We start from the raw sequence: 18,683 nt of genomic DNA, 5'->3' as shown, positions 1-18,683 counted from the left end.
CATTCCTCATAAGGTCTGATATTTTCAACATGAACATACATAACTGCTTGTTAGACTCTGGCACCTCATCCACTGTTATGCCTTACGTTGTTGCTAAGAGACTTCAGGCAATACCCGATAAAACTGAAACTCGAATTATGCAGTTGGACAGAATGAATGTGAGAGTTATTGGGGAGCTGAAAGATGTGTTGATTCGGATGGCTGCCAAACCTCAATACACTCAGGTCATTGATATAGTGGTAGTGGATATACTCGAGGCTTATGGGATGCTGCTTAGTAGGGACTAGTCATCAAATCTAAATGGATATTTCTCAACTAATTGGTCCCATCTTTTGTTGCCTCAGAGGGGAAAAGTGATATGCTGAGAGTGGATTGAGAGAGATACAAGAAGTACGTGGTAACGGAACCAAACAACCCCAATGAACCTGTAATGTTCTATAACTCTATCCTCGGGAATTATGGTTTCAATGTTTATACCATGGAAACCTGTTTCAGAGAGTGCCATGCAGAAACAATCAAGGAGGCTTGGACAAACACATAGTTGGAAGAAAGAATTGAGCACCCCCCCCAATCCAACTGATGAATTACCTTGTATTATAGTAATTGATAGGACTAATTTCATAGGAAGTACTTCTTTTAGTTTAACATTAGAGTTTATTTTCTGGACACTCCACTTTAATGACTCTAACCGTCTTGAAAGTGCAAGCGATGGGAACATTTTCATTGTCCCACTAGTGAACCAACGTTTGACGGCCAGTCAGTTGGAATGCACATGCACCAGTAATACAACAGAACATAAAGGCTTGCTGAAAGGCCTAAGAAGAGCCATTGAAAGGAATGTAAAAAATCTCAAAGCTTTTGATAACCCACAGATAATGGTGGACCAGGTAAAGACAAAGATACACTGCAGTTCGCCACACCTAGTGAGGTGCCAACACAAGGTATGAAGTTTAATTTACAATTTTGATTCTTTCAATGTCACATATATACCTCAAAAGTATAACCACGATGCCGATCTGATGACTTCTATGGCTGCGAAACTTTTGCCTAATATTAGATTAAATAAGAATAAACTTTATGTTGAATTGATATTCGGATCATCTGTAACTAATAACGTCTCAAATTGGCAGGTGTTTGAAGGGGATAACCAAATCCTTGAGCTCCTGCTTTGCAAAAGAACACTCAAAAACATAGCCATTAACAAAAGGGAGCATGGAAAACTTATAAACGGAAGAGGGGATGAGGTGATGTCTTTCATTGAGAAATTTATTTACTTTTCATCTCTCATGAGTGAGCCAATAGGTAAGCACACAAAATTACAACACTCATGGCTGAACCCATTCCAAGTTGTGGAAAAGGTTGGTCATGGAATTTACAAATTGAAAACCTTACAGGGAGAAACTAAAAACTCCCTATTAATGACCAGCATCTCAAGAGATACTTCTAGTAGCCACCAAATGGTGGTTACTTCTTGAGTAGGTTAGAATCCATTTTCATTTTTGTTGTTAGTTTAGTTACATTTCTTTCTTTCCCTTTCTTGTTTTTATGCGAGTTCATTTTCTTCCTGTTTTCAATTTCAACCTTTTTTCAACCATCTAATTTTTGTCCTCCAGCCTTGTTTTCACCTCTCAAGCCTCTTCATATTTCTTTCATTCCCTGCCTTCAGCTTTTACACCCCTTATTAACCTGCTCATCAGCCTGCTAATCCTAAATCCATCATTACCTTGCAATCAAACAGACTTTCAATCAGCCCATGAGAACTTGAAAATCAGCTGTAGAATTCAAACCAAGCCACTCATTGGAATCTCTCGAGAACTAGGTGAGATTCGTTGATAACCTAAATATCTGGAGCATGTAGGGGCATCTTTATAAAACAATAATGTGTAACTACAGCTGGATTGGCATGGAGGGATGCTGCATTTTGAATAAATCCCACTCAAACCTAGCATATACTTGCCTATAAGGTTTACAGTCATTCTCCATTGGTCCCATCCATCACACTAAATTGTCCAATACCTGTTACTTACAAGTAAACCTCCTTTCATGGGCTAAGCTCACTATCATATACCCTGTGGAAAATCCAATTGTGCTCCAATCCTTGTGCCTGAAACTGGAAGGACTTATCTAAAAAGAAATGAAATGACAAGTCCTTCTACCAATCTGGAAGGGGAGGTTGTTTGGGAAGCCGGTTAGAGTAAGGACTGTTGCTAGGCTTAGAGTACCAGTTGACATAGCAAGCCCAACCTTTCTTAAGCAGTTTAAAAATATGGCATGATCCATGACTGCGCCCCACTCAACCAGTGAAAATATAACACTGAAATTCTCATATAAAGTGCAAGATAAACATGTCTACATCAAGTTTGATGAGCAATAAAGAGATAAGTTACACACCTAAACAGGTATAGACTAGTGACATCCCCAAAAGGATTTTTGAAAGTGGAAAAAAGGTAAAGGAAGGTCAATAAACCCCATAAAATGACCATTGGAAAATGCCTGCCAAAACCTTATCAGTCAGTAGAAGCTATTTGTCTTTATCCCATCTGAGGCAAGTAATGTTGAAGTGGAACCCATGCCTATCCCTCTGTATAGTTTGCATTTCAAGTTTATATTAATACCCTGATTTGTTATTGATCCAAGGTTTATTTGGAAACAAAGATAACTGGTTCGCCCAGTAGTTCGTCATTTGTTGTGGCCGCAACCACCACCCTATTAAAACTTGCCCTGGTAGAAATTTTGAATGGATCCCCCTAGAAGTTTAATCTTCCACCTCTCCAAATGATCCACTTTATCCCAAATAATTTAACTCATTACCAAGTCAAATCTTCAATTTCTAAATGGCCAAAATCCCCTTGAATAAATCTTTGTCGCATGATTCATTCGTGACCCAATCTTGCCTTTCATTCACATCTTTCATCGGGATTTTTCTCAATCATCATAATCATTCATGGCACATTTATACCTGCACATATAATTACCCCTACCCTTACTATGGCCATTTGCACACTCAACATCGCAAAAACCCCCATGTTCCCATTGTGGCCTTTCATAAGCGGAAACACTCAAAGCATGCATAAATCCCTTTTTGGGGGCCTATTGAAATTAACACAATGCATTCATGGATTTTAGATCCAATAGGATTGATTAACCCAAATGCATATATTTTGGGTCTGGAGCCGCGTCGCGCATTCCGTATCGACAGAGCCTGGGCCTTATGTACAATACACACAGCGATATGGCGGACCTGTCCAACCTTTCAAATGTGATATATAGGCATTTTCGGGCCGAAAGCTCCATCGCTTATCACTATCGGTGAGATCTCGGGCTTTTATATAAGGTGCTCCACTGTCTTCTGGACCCACCGATGATTATGAACTCGGGCATGTATTATTTCAAGTCCGACCTTATGGCCAGACGTAGGTTTTCCCATATATCCATGTGTTTGTGATGAAACATTAAAGTCAGGGTTTTCCAAAGGGAATGGTAACATTATGGACCCGAAGGGATTTATGAACATTAACATATATGTGTTTTTAGGTCTGCCTCCCGTATCTCATAACGCAATCAGTGGGGTCCCGAGGCTTATATATATATATGGTGCTCCCTTATACTCCAGACACGATGGTTTACTAAACGTGGTATATACATGTTTCAGGTCCGAGATTTATCACTTATCGCTATCGACGGGATCGAATATATACATATATAGCACACCATAACCTCCTAGGCCCACCGATGATTACAAATTCGAGCATATAAATTTTCAATTCTGCAATTTAGATTTGGCTGTGTGTTTTGCGACAGTTTTCAGTGTAAACCGAGTTTGGCTTGCTAGGGTTAATTTATGCATAAATCTAAAACCAGGGGTTGATTCTTTCGCATTTGATGTGATAGATGTTCAATAGAGGCAATATTCATGTTTTAAAGCATTTTTGTTGTATTTTTATAAGCGTGAATAGTGTCTATATTTTTGCAGGCCAGGAGTAACGAATGCACAAATGGATCCAGAAAACCCTTATATATAGAGGTGTTCTGTCGAAAGAGTCAGCCTTTGAAATTTTCAGTTGGTTTCCAAGCGTTGCTTGCATGTTCTGAAAACGAAACCGCTTCAAATCGCATCATGAATAGGACACACAACCATCTTCTCTAATCAATAACCATTCAGTGCCCAGGAAATGAAGCGCCCTAATGACAAGAAACGCCCTTTACGTGTCAACAGTGACACCAACTGTTTCACCTTATTCTTCTGATCGACATGATGAACGAAGGAGAGGGAAGGTGAAGAGGCATAGAAGACCGAGAGCGAGAAGCTTTTATCATAAATATTACCTCCGAAGAGGGGAAATGGATTCTGATTTTCGAGAAGAACAGTGTTGCTTTATTGTGAATGGGGAGGATTGTTTTTGAGGGAAGAGGGAGCCATTAGTTTTAGACTCATTGTATTTTTTTGGATCAGAGTGTTGTTACTAGCATGAATGTAAATGTGATTTATATTTATGCATATTGATGTCTTACAGTCACTATTAGTCTTGTTAAATTGAATGTGATTCGGTTTCAAGGTTAACTTTTGAATGATCTCTGATTTGAAACTAAATTAAACATCAGCTGCAGTTTTAATTCCATAGAAGGATGTGGATTCCTATTGTTACACAAAAATATCGTCACCATGATTATTTGCAGTCAGTATGCATCTATCATTACTTGTACTGTCCTCCTAAGAAAGTCTCAGACCTCAGCTCTTCAAGTAAAGCTTTGAAAATGAGAGAAAGACATTGAAAATAAATGAAACACTGGTTCCACACTTTCTCTCACTATTACCTATGGTTCCACACCTTCTATTTACAAAAACTGCAGACCTGCCCGCTCTGTCCCTAAAGGTGTGGGTGCGGACCCCTGTGAAAGTCAAAAAGGCGCAAGTTTATTCTAAAAAATTAACTTTGGGTTAATTCTAGATGATTCTAGAAGGAATTTGACGTGGATTTGACACTCTTAGGTGGTTCATGCATCCCAAAAGAGAAGGAGCTAATCCCTTGATGAGAGGAGCTATCCCTTTGAAGGAGGGCTTTATCCCTTTGAAGGAGGACCTAGTAACTTCCCTCCATTGCACTATAAATTAAGGCATTGGGCTGGTTGCTAGGGAGGTTAGAAGCTGAATATTTTTTAGGGTAAATGCTGGTGAAATTAAGTCTTCCTATTTGAGCTTAAGAGGAGAGATCACATACCTTTTGGGCTTCATTTGGAAGAGAGTGAAACTTGTCAAAGTATAGGAGACTTCTTGCTGGACCCTGGGAGGAGCTTGTACAACGTCAAGGCACATGTTGTAAAGTTCTTCTTCTTTTGAATTAATACAATCAAACTCATTTTTCTCAACAAATTGTATCATGTTATTTGTTTCATGAATTCCTTGACTTTCACGTTAAATATGTTTTATGATATTGGCTTTTCAGGTGCTATTTAATTTGTTTGCTTGTTTGTGTTTGCAGATTCGCAACAAGGGAGCTCATTTGGATCGAAGGAGCGAAGGCTTCCACAAACTTGCGTTGGACCTAAGGTAGGCCCTAAAACACTTGTTTGCCTTTGTTTATAAAATCATATTTAGAGAAAGATAGTGTGTGATTGGTTTGCTTGTCATTAGGTCTTCTTTAGATTCTAGGAAGGTCTATCTTGTCCGCAAGATCGACTTATTCCGTGTGACAAAATGGCGACCATACTGGGGACTTGATTTTTTCTTTGTTTTTAATTTGACCTGAGAAACTGTGTTTTTGTTTCTGTTTTTGGCCTGTTGTGTGTGGAATTGGGTAGAGTTTGTAGATCCAGGGTTATTTTTCGTTTTTCATAACTTTGGGAGAGGACCGCACCCTAGCCTTTTGACACAATGTGTACCTATCCGCACCTTTGCTTTTAGCACAGAGCGGTACCGCACCTGTGTTAACTGTGGGCCTGCGAACCCTGTCAAAATTTTGAAAAACCTAAGATTTCCTCTATTAGTTAGCTTAGTTTTTGTTTAGAAGTTATTATCTACTGCCCAGACCTGCATATAGCCTGTCAGAAGCTTTCCTTAGGTTGATTTCATTAGTGTTAGGATTTTAGGTGAAATTCCTAAGAGTTTTGCTTGTTGGGCTTGTTCTTCATTTTGGTCTTGTAGTAGCTCTGAGCTTAGAAGCTGTAGGGACCTCAGATCAACTTGGTGTCTACCAGCCTTCTTATGAGTCTGACCATTTATGAAATCTCCCCTTGTTGAGGAATCTGCTTTGTGTTTTCTCTTTACAAGACTTCGAAAAGATTGTGTTTAAAAGTTTGGATTTTCATTTTTAAAAAGAAAACAAAATTGGTTGTTTGGACTGATTTGTGATTCCGCATAAATTGGTCCTTAGCTTACATCTAGCTAAGTAAAACATCCGTAAAAAAGACATCTTGTAGGCTTTGAATTCAAATAGGTTTTTATAATTTATAGATCTCAAAGTTAGTCATTTCCATAGTTTTGAGTGTTTTATAAAACTAAAAAATCTCTTTTGGAAAAAGTTTGTTTTTTGTAGTGGTTGAGTGCTTTGAAACGAAAAAGGGAAATTTTTGTGAAATAACTAGTTGTCTTGCTTTGCATGCATTGGAAAGGACAAAAGATCTTCCTTTAATTTGTTTGTTAAGAAGGATTTGTGTTTACAAAGTATTTGCATTCTCAAACTCTTTCTTAGCTAGAAGTTCATCGAAGAGAAAAGATTGTTTAAATCATCTTAGGTGCATTTTTAGTGATTTTGAGTCGAGTCTTCATGCCACGAGTTTCATCTCCACACCTTTTGACTTAAACAAAAACCAATAAAAAATTACGCTTAAAGTAAAATTCATCTAGCAACATTTTTATTTCTAGGGCTCTAATACACCAACTTAGCTTAGGCTAGTGTCTTGGAGTAGGAGAGTAATTAACTCTCCAAGACAGTAAAAGCAAACAAGTAGTTGTATCTTGTGGCAGGGAAGAAATCCAATTGTTGCATTTATGCTCTAGGGAAGATCCTCTTAAAGGAGAAGCACGAGATCGTGTCCGAACCATTGTGGGAATCAATCCTTCCTCATTGGGAATGACGCCAGATATTCACGTATTAAAAACGGTAAACCTCGGATTAACCATTGTCGATGAGCCTGGGGTCACTTGTTGGTAAACCTTGGATTATGTCAAGGAGCCTTCAAGGGGATTGAGCTTGCTACTCTGCCCTTACATGCATATCGGATCGTAGATTGTTCCCCCAGGTATATTTGTTTTGGTTGGTAACCTTAGTGGCCATATTCTTTAGGATTCTTCCTAAGGTGACAGTGGTTGGAAGATCCCACTGTACCTGGAGCAGACGTCGGCTAGACTCACTTGGATTTTCTGGGGGGTTCTCTTCACTCGAGATGGTTAAGTGGAGGAACTTGTGCCAGTCTATTAATTAAGCAGGTTGCCGGGGTAACTGTTCCAACTGCCATTTTTGTATTGAACTTTGCGACGTTGGATTTCATCACCAACTAGTGTTTTCAGTACGGAAAGTTACTGTTTGTGTGTGTTTGATCTCCTAGATTCTTTAGGCGTGTGATTCAAATTTGTTTGGTTCTTTAGAGGCTTTAGGTGGTTTTCATTGAGATTTTACTTTGTTTGCATGTGAAGTAGTTAAAAGTTTTTAACTGTGGCTGAATTACCGAGGAAGTCCCGTAGACTTCGGGGCCAACCTCCTGAGTTTTCACCGAGCCAACTTGAAGGCTTGAAAGTCCTCGTAACTCCTAGAGACGGTAGAGTTGGGTCACCTGAAGAAGGAGAGTCTTCTTTGGTGGTACATCCTTATTTTCAAGCGTTAGTAGCAGATTATAATCCGCAGTCAGTGTCTGTTTCCGAAGTTACTGGTAGCTTTTCATCTACTAGTGACATAGGTGAGGAACCTGAGATATCTGAACCTGAAAGTGAATTTGCTGCTACTCCGACATCGGGGTTCACTTCTCCAGCTTCTAGTGGTCCTGGTTCACCTAGGGTAGAAAGAGTAATCACCCAAGATCTTCCTTCTGGACTTATAGCTATTGAAGAACTTGCTACTCCAGAAGAAGTAGGCATCCCTATCCCTAAAAATCAACCTGTTATTGAGCTAATGGAGCGTGAATCAATTTTTTACAGTCCACCTAGGAGCAGTACTTGGTATCTTTCTTTGACTAATTTCTTAGAAAACCCAGGGTTAAGTTTTTCACCACCTCGTGTTCCTTATCACCCAACACCTAGAGGTTATTATCCTCCGTTAAATATGTCAAGACATTCGTCCATGTTTACTCAATCACCTGAATCCTTTTTGTATGGCGGTCCTTCTATTCCCTCTGGGTATAAGCCACTTTCTGGTACCTTTTCGGGAGCATCTCCTCAACCCATTGAACAAGGGTTATTAACTGGAAGCAATGGTACTAAGCCATTGAGTGTAGAAGATATTCTCATGATGTCAGGTTATATTCCCAATACTCAACCTCAAGGTGGCCAGTTACCGCCTGGGGGGAAACCTCAATTATCGCCTCGGGGGCAACCTCAAGGTACCCAATTTGCATCTGGGGGGCAACCTCAAGGAAAGTACATACCTACGGGATAGTACGTTCCTCAAGGTCAACCCCAAACTCAATATGTACCCCAAGGTCAACCCCAGTATCAATTTATACCTCAAGGTCAACCCCAGTATCAGTACGTGCCTCAAGGGTATCAACCCCAAGGTCAGTACTCGAACCAGGGTTTCCAACCACCCTTCGGTCAATCATATGTTCAAGGAACGGGAAATGTACCTTTGAATTATCAATCCTACCCTCAACCCGGTTATGGTCCTCAATATTCTCAACCTGTTATGGGTCTGTACCCCAGAATGAATATAGTGTGGGATCCATCGCAAACTCAACAGGTGTTGCAGCCAAATGTACAGTTGTCATCTCAAACTGGACAACCCTTAGTTCCTGGTACACCCCAGCAACCAGTCCAGTCTAATATTCAAACTTTTGTACCTTCGGTAGTTTCTCAGCCTAGGCCTAGTACACCTCGTACTCCGCCTCAAAGACTGCTGCAAATGCCGCAACATATGTTCAATCTGCCCCACCTACTTCTAGAGTATCGAGAGCTCTGGTTTCTACTGTTCCTGTATCTACTCCTCAGACATCTTTACCACTGTCTGGATCCACGATTCAAACTTCAGTTCAGATGCCTGTAGGACAACCTGGTTCAAGTACGGTTGTCACAAGTCAACCACAATTTACCTATCAACCGTACCAGGGACAATACCAATTCGGTCCTGCTGTGCAGCAGCCAGTCTATCAGTATCAATCGTACCCTGGGTACACTTAACAACAACCTCAGCAACCCCAGTATGGTCTGGTTAATCCTGGTTTTCTGAGAGGATACAATATCCCAAATGCAATTCCTATTCCTAGTTATCCTGGATATCCTCCTCCTGGGGCTGGTCTCATGACCCAGAGTTTTAGGGACCCTAATCGTCAGTTACCATTTATCGCAACTTTGGACTTGCCTGACTTGTCGCGCCTAACAAACGATCCCATTAATTATCTTCCATTTTGGTCGCCAATGCCGAATAAGTTGCCTAGTGACATTCCTAAGTTCAAAGGTAAATCAGGAGAGGACCCATCGAACCATGTGATGACTTATCACCTCTGGTGTGCGTCTAACTCCATTTCAGATGATTAAATCTGTCTAAGACTTTTCCAATGCACTCTAATTGGTCTTGTGGCCAAGTGGTACATTGAGTTACCACGAGGCACTTTTTATAATTTTAGTCAGTTAGCTACCTCGATTTTAACTCATTTTCAGTTGCTAGTCAGATACGACAATGGCACGGAATTGTTAACTTCATTAAAACAATCGACTTCCACTTACATTTCATATCATATTCATGAGTGGAGACATCGACGACATTTAGTGAAGGTTTTTATTTCGGATCAGATCTTGGCTGAGTGGTTTGTAAAATCTTTGTTGCGAAATATCATTGAAGATGTAGCTAAAGCCGGAGTTGTTACTGAGGAGCAAGTAATTGCTCAAGCACAGTACCTTGACTTGGTCTATACTCAGTCAAGTACGTTACATGAGAAAATCCCCGATCTTCCCAAGCAAAATCAAATCGCTGCAGCTCCTTCGGGATCTCATGCCGCCGATGGTATGATTGGTACGATTAACACTAAAAGTAAGAAGAAGTCTTCCAAGAATTCTTCTCCTATCATATCCTTGCCTAATTCCCCTACAGGAGATTCTTCTGCAGATATTTCCGCTGATATTCACATTGTAGAGTCATCTGCAGCCAAATCAAAATCCAGTGGAAAGAAGAAAGGAAAGAAGAAGAATAAAACGGACAAAAATTCAAAGGAGAAACCTGAAAAATCGAAATCCAATGATGAAAAATGCAAACCTCGCTATCCTTGTCTCATTTGTGACGATGAACATTTTACAAGAGACTGCCCTCATCGTGCAGAGGTTGCGAAGATTGTCAAAGGTTCCCAAACTCCTATTGTTTTGAAGGATCCTTTTCCAAGTCAAGACAGTAAGATGATAGGTTCTTCCTCGAGTGCCAATGAAGAACCCATACTAATGATGTCCCATGTTAGGATTGCGACTCGATCGCAAGATTATGGTAATAAAAGTCCTGTTGATGGTAAAGAATCAGAATCTTCTCATTCTAATCTATCAACCTCAGCTCCTGGTCCCGATCCACTACAGATCGAGAAACCTAATCCAGACTTGGTAATCAAACCGCCTGCCAAGGGTATACTTCGAAAGTCAGCTTTCAATCCACATGCGAGAGCAGCTCAGAACTATAACATTGTTGAGGATTTAGCTATTTCACCCTCAGCAATGTTGGCTTTGGAGGTGCTGCAATCATGTCCAGCACAGCGTAAATTACTTTTGTCGGCTATAGGAGTTGTTGACGTTCAGGACTCGAACATAATAATTTTCGATCTAGAAAATAGTACACCACGTTTGCCTCATCAAATGGCTTTCCATATTCCAATGATAGTAAAAAACAGGTCTATTCATTGGACTGTGATTGATGAGGGAGCCTCAACATGTATTATGTCGATCCAGTGTTGGAGATCGCTTGGTTCTCCTTTGCTAAATCAATCCCCGGCGATTCTAAAGGCCTTTGATGGCCATGGGTTTCATCCTTTTGGCATTCTATAGGATTTTCCTATAGGGGTCAAAGGAAAAACCGTTAATCTAGATGTGGAGGTGGTTGATGCCCCTCTAGATTACAACCTTCTCTTGGGTCGAAGTTGGTCTTACACTATGATAGCGGTTGCTTCATCGGTTTTTCGGGTTGTAAAGTTTCCTCATAATGGAAAGATCGTAACAATAGACCAGCTGGCTTACTTTTCATCTGACCCAGCCTCTTCTGAAAGTATTCAGCATGTCGGTAAAACGACTATCCCATATAAGGATGTTGGAGTAGGACTAGTTAAAGATGCCGGTTTACTGGGAACTTTTCCTTTTCCTCCGATCAACGCATCGTCTTCATTTGCAACCATTCATATGATTACGTCAGAAACCATTGTTTATGATGATCCTTGGATCGTTCCTTCTGAATCTGAGATAGACTCATTTGGTAATGTCATGCCTTTGAGTCCATATGAAATCGCGTATGAGGCTGTGCAATCGTTTACCGACCCATTTTCAACCGAAATTGACCTAATGAATGTGGTCCGTGAGGAATCACTTTTCACATCAAGCTCGGATTTAATCACGTTTTCTGAACTTGTTCGCTCTGATGAAAAAATTCGTGAAATCCTATGTGTAGATGATTTACCATGGGAATATCTCCATCACAGATCTTCATTTTTACCCGAGAATGATCATTTTGAAAATGATTTTTCATCAATCTTTACGACTGAATATGTCAAGGAACCTCAGAATCCAATGAAACATCCTGATTTAGAGTTAAATTTGGGAAACATCTCTCGAACTATTCCTATTGAAATTTCGGTTAAACTTGGAATTGTTGAGAACATTCATATAGGTGCCTCGTGTACTGATGACGAAATTCAAATATATAAGGCCCTATTTCAAGAATTTTGCAACGTGTTTGCCTGGTCCTATGAGGAAATGCCAAGAATTGATCCCGCAATTGTTGTTCATGAGATCAAGACTTACCCGGACGCTAAACCCGTCCGGCAACATTTGCGTTAGATTCACCCAAGAAAAGCTACTACAAGTAAAGCAGAAGTTGAAAAATTACTCAAAGCAGGTTTCATTTATCCGATCCCGTTAACGGATTGGGTATCGAATATTGTTCCGGTTAACAGAAAGCAAGGAAAAATAAGAATATGCATCGATTATAGGGACATTAATCAAGCCTATCCAAAGGAAAATTACCCAAATCCCTATATCAATCAAATCATTGATGATTGTGCCGGCAGCGAAATATTCTCCTTCATGGATGGTTTTTCCGGATACAATCAAATCAATATTCTACTTGCCGATCAACCAAAAACGGCTTTCATTTGTCCATGGGGAACATTTACTTATTGCAAGTTACCTTTTGGGCTCAAGATTGTTGGAGCAACTTTTCAAAGGGCCATGTATTATGCGTTTCATGACTTCAAGCACATTGTGCAACCCTATCTCGATGACTTGCCTGCTCATTCATTACATCGAGCAGATCACCTCATCCATTTACGAGCAATCTTTATGAGGTGTAGGCATTATCGGATTCGGTTGAACCCACACAAATTTTTCTTCCGTATAGAAACGGGTCGATTACTGGGGTTCGTAGTTTCGAAAGCCGTCATTTTCGTCGATCCCTCGAAGGTCGAAGCTATTGTCAAATTGCCTCCTCCTTCGAGTCTTCGCCAACTCCAAAGTTTGCAAGGGAAAGCAAACTTTTTACGACGATTCATTCCTAACTACGCCAAGGTTACAAAGGGTTTTACCCGGTTGTTGAAACAGAGTACTCCATTCTATTGGGATGAGATAGCTCAGAAATCTTTTGATGCACTCAAACACGCGTTGACCCATGCACCGTTATTGCATCCTCCCAACTACAACTAGGATTACTTCTTGTATCTCGCCTCCTCTCATTCCACCATTGGAATGGTCTTAGTTCAGGAAGATGAATTCAGAACTGAACATGTGATATATTACCTTAGTCGAACTTTAAATCCAACTGAGTTAAAATACTCACATGTGGAGAAATTGGCCTTGGCAGTTGTTCAAGCTGTCCAATGTTTTCGTCACTACATTTTACTACGTAAAACTACAGTAATTTCGGATTGCAACCCTATGATCTACATTTTGACCAAGCAATTGCTATGGGGCAAGTACTCTAAATGTATTGTTATCCTGCAGGAGTTCGACTTGGAATTTGAGAAATCTAAGTCTAAGAAATCTTTAGTTTTTGTGGAGTTAATGTGTGACTTCCCGCGTGCTGACAAGGAAACTGTGGCAGAGGAGCCCATTACGGACGAATCCTTGTTTCTAATCAGCACTTTAGATCCATGGTATTGGGATATCATCATTTATCTCCAGACCCAATCCTTTTGGCCCGAAATTTCAAGGTTAGAACATCGGAAAATACGATTCCAGTCCCAACAATTTAGGATTATTGGAGATACTCTTTATTGCCATGGGGCAGACTCTGTTTTTCGGCGTTGCTTAACTCACGAGGAAGCTGAAAGGGTTCTAAATGACTGTCACTCTGGAGCGTGTGGCGGTCATATGTCTGGGTATGCCACAGCCCAAAAGATATTGCGCGCTCGCTACTTTTGGTCGTCTTTGTTTAAAGATTGTATTACTGTGGTCCGAAAATGCCACAACTGCCAAATTTTTGATCGAAAGATGCGCACTCCACCTGCTCCTCTCCACCCTATAATTGCCGTTGGTCCTTTTGCCAAACGGGGTATCGATTTTATTACATGTAACCCTCACTCGGCTGGGGGGCATGCGTATATCATCCTTGCAGTAGATTATTTTACCAAGTGGGCCGAGGCGATGCCTACATTTGAGGTAGACGGCAAGACAGCTGCAATTTTCGTGTTCAATCATATAATTGCTAGGTTTGGTGTCCCACAAGTGATAATCACTGATCATGGGCGTCATTTTCGAAACATTATGATGACCGAACTTACAGGTCAGCTTGGTTTGTGTCATGATAGTTCAACCCCTTATTATCCACAAGCTAATGGTCTGGTTGAATCCATCAACAAAGTTTTAGTCATCATGATCCGACAAATCATTGGGATTCATCGGTTGAATTGGCATAACATGCTATTTCAGCGCTTTGGGCGTACCGAACTTCAGTGAAAACATCAACAGGGTTCACTCCTTTCCAACTAGTCTATGGTCTCGAAGCTGTGTTACCCATTGAATGCGAAATCCCGTCACTGCAAATGGCCATCGAGTTACTTCCAGCCACTTCCGAAGAGGAAAAGTGTTTGTTATACTTGGCTCAATTAGATGAGAATTGACGTGATGCTGCTGGCGATCGAGACTCACGTAAAACGTATGAAAGCTCAGTATGATCGAAATGTGACCCCTCGAAATTTTTCGGAAGGAGATCTAGTCTTAGTTTACAATCAAGCTAATGATAAATTAGGCGCTGGAAAATTCGTTCCTATGTGGCATGGTCCCTATGTTGTCAAGCGAAAGCTAGCAAAAGGGGCCTATGAATTGGTAGACTTTGATGGGGACTCTTTAGGTAAACCCAGAAATGGTCTTTACTTGAAGAGATATTATGCTTAAAGAATCGGTATGGAGATTTTTAGTTAGGATAACTTTTCTTTCTAGCTGGTGTGTTTTAGTTTAAACAGTGTGCTTAGCTTAGAGAGTGTTTTTTCGTCATTATTCCTGCTTATCTTGGTTTTACTCTTGATATTGCAGATGTCGATGCCTCTCCAAAAAGACATTGGTTTCGCTGATGGTGCTTGTCGTAATACACGGAACATTTCTTCCGCAGCTTGGGTTATCTATTCGCCCTCTGACGAGTTAGTATCTATGCATGGGGTAAGCCTCGGTCAAACAACGAACAACATTGCCGAATATAGTGCAGTGATTGAGTTATTATCTAAATCTATTTCATTTGGGATTCAGAGTTTGATAGTGAGGTTAGATTCTGAACTCATTATATTACAGCTTAATAGAGTGTATGCCATTAGAAATCCAGTGTTATTAAGATTATTTTTGAGAGTGCATCTCTTGGAAGGTGAATTTGATTATATTGAATATCAACATATTCCAAGATTTTTAAATACATTAGCAGATGAAATTGCTTCTCGAATGTTGAGTAGACATTTGCTATAATCATACTTGTAAATTTAAAACCATTCCATAACATGATTTACAAGATAAGCCGGTAATAGTGAGATATATATATATATATATATATATATATATATATATATATATATATAGATAGATAGATAGGAGTGTGTCTAAAAATACATCGTCCTCGGTCATAGGTTTAAAAACACCTTATGATCGGCAAAAATGATAAATACAAAAAACAAAAATGTCATATGTGCCCACAATAGGTGATCATCCTATCACTGGTGATGATATCGATAAGAAACCACTACACGGGCCACCTTGCAAAGGAACCTCCTAAAAGGTCCTGGGACCCCAATCACATAGTGCTGAAGTCGACGAGGAATGTCATCTATAGTGGTCTCCGGAATATCTCCTATCAAGTGCTCGAGATGACCCTCCAACTCGGCCAAAACCTCTGCTGATTCGTCCTGTGGAGCTGGCGCAGCTGCAACTGGTTGTTTCCTCTCGTAAGGCCGGAGAGCGGCTGGTCACTGTGGAACCACATCTGCATTTGAAACTTTTGCTATCAATTTTGGGACGATGGAAAAATAATAAAAAAAATTAAAATAAGGAAAATGTTGAAAATGATTTTACCTGAGTCATCCCACTGCTCTCCTGGTGGAAGAGCCATGCTTGGGTCACCACAAAAATCTACCCCAGCATAAGGGAATTCCTGAATAGAAAAAACCTAGTTTTACAACCATTGGAAATACTCAGGTTTGAATCGAGCAACCTCTGTCCTCTCGTCCGGATGACGGGCCATAACTACGACCCATCGCATCAGTTTGGGCTCTCGAGGAAGCCCAACTCCAACAATAAGGTGCTGCGGGATCAACATGGGAACCCTCTCCAGACCAAAACTCACAACCAAAGCCCCATAACCAAAGGTCTTTAGTTGTCCATTCTTGGCCCTGGTCAGTTGGCATTTCACATTGGCCAACACAGCATCGCACCAGTTGAAGATGGTGCCTCGAAAACAATCAACTGCCATACGCATCTGGGATCCGGTGGCAATATGTAATGTGACACTCCCGCAAAGTCTGGTGACAATAAATGCGATCACCATGAGTTCAGGAAGGGATATGGTTTTTATGTCTATCCCTTTGTCTCTAGCCTGGCTGTTTCAGAACTCTAGCTGGAGGCTATCGACAGACTGGCCACCTGGCCTAGCCCTGAATAGAGTCAAGTCTTCGCCTCTCTTAGGCAAACTAGTCAAGAAATATCTGTCTGCCGGCTTGATTTTGAGCTGGTGGCCACCAATGAAGAAGCACTAGTCTTGTATGCTCCATCTGTCAACTAGCCACTGTAAGAAATCTACCTGAGCCCTCATGCCAAGAATGGCCCAGAATTTGTACAAGCCGCACGCCTTCAAAGCATCCACGTCCTCATGCTCTCGTTCACGCCAATCTAGCATGATGTACTCTCTGCATCAAGTAAAAAGATAAATTAGAATGTTAGAAATTTTTTTGTTTGGGCTAATTTTGAGAAATTTTGGTTTAAAAACCCTTGTGGCAGGGACCGCACCCTCCTAGTTAGACACAGTGCGTGGGTCTGCACCTTGTCTACATGGAAGGTTCCACGGGCAAGCAGTGGTACACCTACGGGCCCCTGCGCGCGGGTTTTAAGCCTAAAAACCCTCCAAAAAAATGAAATGAAAGCCTAAAACAAGAAATGAAACGGTTAAAAATGAAGAGTAGGATGATGTGGATTACCTGGAGAAGACGAAGTTCGATTCCGATGGTTGGATTTTCCGCAATCTTCACGGGAAGTTTTCTGAACAAAAGCTCTATTTTCTCACCCAAAACTCAAATGGTAAAAATGAATTGACGAAGGCCCTTTTTATAAGTTTTTTGAGTAAATAAATTGCAAATTTGTTTATGCTTCACTTTGGGAAGGTATTTTTGCAACATTTTTATCCATTTCAAACAGGTATGAGTAATGTTTGCGTTTTTGTTCAGGATAACGGATTATTCAGGCGAAATCTATCATTTTCGACGAAAAAAAAACATTTAGAGTCACCTTTAAGCTCTTTTCTGACTCCAAAAACATGAAAAGATCGCCGAGTTTTTCTTTTAGACTCGTTAAAATGGAATTAAAAGATGGTCCACTTACAGCTCTTTTCTGACCGTAAAAACATGAAAATATTGCTGGATTTTTGTCGTTTCAAATTCGATATTGGTTATAAAACGATGTGTCATTGATCGCTTTTTTTACTTTTTCAGATTAGGGACACTAATTACGAAAAGTACTCCTTGGTCGTAAAGATCAAGCGGTTCTCTCAAGTATTATTTTATACTTTTTCGGGTTTGGGAGACACAAATTTACGAAAAAGGTCAACCCTGGAGTCTTCTTAAGTTTTTTCAGACTCTCTAAAATTGAAAAACGTCGAGTTTCTCCTATACTGGACTCGTTAAAATTTCACAGTAAAGGACCTGTTCAATTACAAACAGGAACGAACCACTCCTTCTTAGGGTTCGAATTTAAACTAAGTTGGACTCATCTGAAGGATGAGCTTATAATCAAGAAAATGTTATCCTCCTCAAGCTTGTCAAAAATAAAGAGGTACTTGCCAGAAATGGTGGGGGAAAAGAGAGAAAAATGAGCCTGTTTATCATACTTTGTAACCACTCTTGAGCACGACACTTTTATTCACCTGGGTTGGGAAATCCTTTGCCTAACAGTTGATCAAACCACATTGAAAGTCTTCAGCCGGTTTCTGGGTATTAACTTTGGGTCAATTTTCATCAAACCATCTGTCGTGTTGTTATGTGTTCAAGAAGTCACTGCCAATAATCCATTCATCTGCAAAATATCTGTCATCCATCTTGACCATCCCTGAGTCAGTCCTTGCAACTAAATTGCTTCAACCTGATCTATGATTTCGTGTTGTGGGCTTGCCTGCAACAGATCGCTTTCTATCGACTTCAGCTGATTATCTAGAAAGATGATCTAGAAATCGTCAGTACCTTGGGATATGCATGCCTCAATGGCAGGTTTCTCGCCTTTGACGACATGTTCGACATCAACACATTCATTTACATGGATAGAATCGTACTGTTTCGGGAAGTAGAAATGAAAACCCTGGATCTAGTTTCCACAATCCAGGCTGCAAGGAATTTTGTATTCATTTTATAATGGACTATTCATAAATAGGTGGCTGCGTCCATACTGTGTCCACATGAGTCTATACTTGTGATGTATTACAAGATCATTCATGTATCAGAGTAGTAGTTAGTTTTCTAAGTCAGTTTTGATCTGAGTATGGGAATGCCTACCTCAGGGATGATATGATCTCATATATATATCTTGCATTGAATGTTTTTACAGGTTCCAACCGGGCTCTACACAAGATGATCATCGAAATGATAAAGTAATTCACTCTTCCTAAATGATAAACGAA

The 18,683-nt window shown here is 40.3% G+C and overlaps 1 protein-coding gene across 1 annotated transcript in view; it reads left to right on the top strand.

Moving 5' to 3' along the window:
* The first annotated feature begins 458 nt into the window (after positions 1-458).
* The window catches only part of LOC149252877 (actin-100-like), a 64,053-nt gene continuing 45,828 nt past the window's right edge, over positions 459-18,683 (top strand). Inside the window, exons 1-2 of the mRNA XM_089454299.1 lie at positions 459-887; positions 1,131-1,244. Of these exons, the coding sequence (XP_089310425.1) occupies positions 459-887; positions 1,131-1,244 (543 nt within the window). The remainder of the gene's footprint in view (positions 888-1,130; positions 1,245-18,683) is intronic.

The sequence above is a fragment of the Pinus tabuliformis genome, chromosome 7 (assembly GCF_031772625.1).
Source record: "Pinus tabuliformis cultivar Carrire ecotype Pingquan chromosome 7, CPIR1, whole genome shotgun sequence".
NCBI classification, from domain to species: Eukaryota; Viridiplantae; Streptophyta; class Pinopsida; order Pinales; family Pinaceae; genus Pinus; species Pinus tabuliformis.
Note: the sequence above shows the minus strand (reverse complement) of the source record. Positions and strands in the feature narration are given on the sequence as shown.